The sequence below is a fragment of the Triticum dicoccoides genome, chromosome 4A, assembly GCF_002162155.2.
Source record: "Triticum dicoccoides isolate Atlit2015 ecotype Zavitan chromosome 4A, WEW_v2.0, whole genome shotgun sequence".
In the NCBI taxonomy this organism is placed as follows: Eukaryota; Viridiplantae; Streptophyta; class Magnoliopsida; order Poales; family Poaceae; genus Triticum; species Triticum dicoccoides.
Window position 1 is genome coordinate 564,776,086 of NC_041386.1, and position 3,230 is coordinate 564,779,315.

A 3,230-nucleotide genomic window follows, 5' to 3' on the forward strand; every position below is an offset into this window, starting at 1 on the left:
CGCTCCAGGCCAACTCGATGAGGAGTGATGAGTTGCTCCACATCAACACGGCGGGGAGCGCGGTGGCACGGGCATCGCTGCATCCAGTGCATGTGACCGCGCCATTCGCCGTCGACGCGCACATAGCCGCGCCATGCACGCAGAGAAAGAAGCCGGCTACGCGGATGTTGACGAGGTGACAGCCAACACGTCCGCGCCCGCCGCCATGCATCATCGAGGAGAAGTAGAACACGGGACGCCGCCGCCGCTTGTATCCCACGAAGGCCATCGCCGGAGACATGGCCGGTTCTCCTTTATCTCAGACCATCTTGGGCACCCGCCTAAACTCCACAGAAGCACCCTTCCCCTCCGCATGAAGCACCCTCTTTGCCGCTCCGATAAGCGGCGCAACTGGACATAGGAAAGATACGGGGGGAGAATATACCTCCGGGGCTCCCGGCAGTCCGGTTAGCGGGCGGGGAAGACAAGTCGCGGCCCGGCCATAGACTAGTCTAGTGTATCCGTGTCGTGGGAGTGGAACTCCGGACGACTGTACGTGTATACCTTTTCAGTTGAAAATTTGTCCAAAATATAACCGTATTCGTCCGGTTTGTATGAAATCCGTCATATTTATATAAAATTCGGCCTTGTTTGCATGAATGTCATCTGGTTTATTAAAAATGAATTTGAAATGTGCACGGCTAGTGTTGGATGACATCCTTCCACATTCATGTCCGCGAGTAAATAAGGGAGGAAATTTGCGGTTTGCCGTTAGAGATGCTCTTACATCCAATATACGGGAGTAACAAAATAGCAGCATGTGCAGTGAGTGACTGGTCACTATCCCACTTAATCGCAGGTAGGCTACCAAAGAACGCTACGCGGCTACGGAGTACTGGGCGTGATTAAGCAGTAGTTAGACGCGAATCGCAGATTCACAGCGCAGCCCAGAGTACCCACCCCTCCAAGGACGACGTAACTACCACTTCCACCGTACGCGCGCCCTGCCTTTTTAGCCACTCCACAAGCGATCCGATCCGAAGAGCAACGCTCAAAACAAGCATCGCCACACAAAACAGCGACCACCAAATCCCAAAACAAGCAAGAGACAAACAAGAAAGAAAACCAAAAATTCGATCATACAGACGCTCATCATGGAGGGAAATCCGCCACGTATGGTCGCGCTGTTGGCTGCGGCCGTGGTCACTACCATGCTGTCGCTGAGCTCGTGCTGCGCGTCGTCGGCCGGCGGGGGCGGCGGGCAGCTGCTGCACCCGGTGATACTCATCCCGGGCTCCGGCGGCAACCAGCTGGAGGCGCGGCTGAAGGACGACTACAGGCCGTCCAGCCTGACATGCCGGGTGTGGCCGCTGGTGCGCGGGCGAGGCGGGTGGTTCCGCATGTGGTTCGAGCCGTCCGTCGTCGTCGCGCCCCTCACCCGCTGCTTCGCCGAGCGGATGATGCTCTACTACGACCGCGACGCCGACGACTACCGCAACGCGCCTGGCGTCCAGACCAGGGTCTCCGACTTGGGCTCCACCTCCACCCTCCGCTACCTCGACCCAACCCTCAAGTAATAATCGAGCTCGTCTTCTTCCTCCATCTGTTTACGTCAATGATGCAGGTGTCGCAACTAATGCAGCAATGGGCCAATGGCAATGAGCAAATGACGTGCCACAATTGATGTGCAGGGTCCTGACGGGGTACATGGACGTGCTGGCGAGCACGCTGGAGAAGGCCGGGTACGAGGAGGGCCGCGACCTCTTCGGCGCGCCCTACGACTTCCGCTACGGCCTGGCCGCGCCGGGCCACCCGTCGCAGGTGGGCACCGCGTACCTGGAGCGCCTCAGGCTGCTGGTGGAGTCCGCGTGCGCGGCCAACGGCGGGATGCCGGCGGTCCTCATGGCGCACAGCCTCGGCGGGCTGTACGCGCTGCAGTTCCTGGCGCGCGCCCCGCCCGCCTGGCGCGCGGCGCACGTGAAGCGGCTGGTGACGCTGTCCGCGCCGTGGGGCGGCTCCGTGCAGGAGATGCTCACCTTCGCCTCCGGCAACACCCTCGGCGTGCCCTTCGTCGACCCCTCCCTCATCCGCGACGAGCAGCGCAGCTCCGAGAGCAACCTCTGGCTGCTGCCCACGCCCAAGGTCTTCGGCAACACCACGCTCGTCGTGTCGGAGCGCCACAACCGCACCTACTCCGCCAAGAACGTCACGCAGTTCCTCAACGACATCGGGTTCGCCGACGGGGTGGAGCCGTACCGGGCGCGGACGCGGCCGCTCGGCGAGGTCCTGCCGGAGCCCGGCGTGCCGGTCACGTGCCTCGTGGGCACCGGCGTCGACACCGTGGAGAGCCTCGTGTTCGGGGACGAGGGGTTCGACGCGGGGCCCGTGGAGGTGGTCTACGGCGACGGCGACGGCACGGTGAACCTGGCCAGCCTCATGGGGCCGATCAAGGCCTGGTCCGACTCGCCGTCGCAGGTCCTCGAGGTGGTGGAGCTGCCCAAGGTGTCGCACATGGGAATCCTCAAGGACAAGAGCGCGCTCGACCAGATCCTCAGGATTCTCGATTCCATCAATCTAAACGCCGCCACCACCACCAACACGACACATCAGTCCTCCTAGTTAGAACAAATATATTTGCAGTGGGTTTTTCTTTTCGTTGGGAAAATGCTGTCGAGATTTTTTGCTAGCTAGTGGCACTTGCCACATGGATGGGGCTGGAGATCAAGTTTGGGTTGCTTGCCACGCATACGCAGTCAATGGGACCCCTCCCTCATTAACATGTCAATGGCGACTATTACTTCATCTCATTCACTTCAGAATTGTTACCAGTGCACCACAAATTTCCTTGTTTCGTTAAGAATTCTTCTACATACAGTATTGTTCTTTACCTCAGGTTCCTCAATCAACAAGCAACTACCTGCTCTGTGGTTTTCCCCTTTTTCCAAAGTTGGTATGGATTAATTCATGGTGACATGGTTTTTTGCTCGACGCTGCTGCTTCGGCACATTCACAAGTTATTACCATTTCTTTTTCATATGAAATTAACTTGTCTACAAATAAGATCAGTGAAAAATGTGCACTGAAACCCAGCACATGTCACCTTCGGGTTGCTCCAAATAGTCCTTGGACATTCAGCAGCAAATCCTGGCAGTACCTTCAGCTGATGCATCGATGCTTGTGTTGGATTTCTCATCTTCGACTTCGAATGCTTTGATCCCAAAAAGATATATAGCTAATTCTATTTTGAGTAA

General features: G+C 57.5%; 1 protein-coding gene across 1 annotated transcript; it reads left to right on the forward strand.

The window, feature by feature from the left end:
• The first annotated feature begins 1,035 nt into the window (after positions 1 to 1,035).
• Positions 1,036 to 2,902, forward strand: LOC119286784 (lecithin-cholesterol acyltransferase-like 1). The gene is made up of 2 exons (XM_037566229.1): positions 1,036 to 1,552; positions 1,671 to 2,902. The coding sequence occupies exons 1-2, from the start codon at positions 1,134 to 1,136 to the stop codon at positions 2,596 to 2,598; spliced, it is 1,347 nt and encodes a 448-aa protein (XP_037422126.1). The 5' UTR covers positions 1,036 to 1,133; the 3' UTR covers positions 2,599 to 2,902.
• Positions 2,903 to 3,230: the final 328 nt, after the last annotated feature.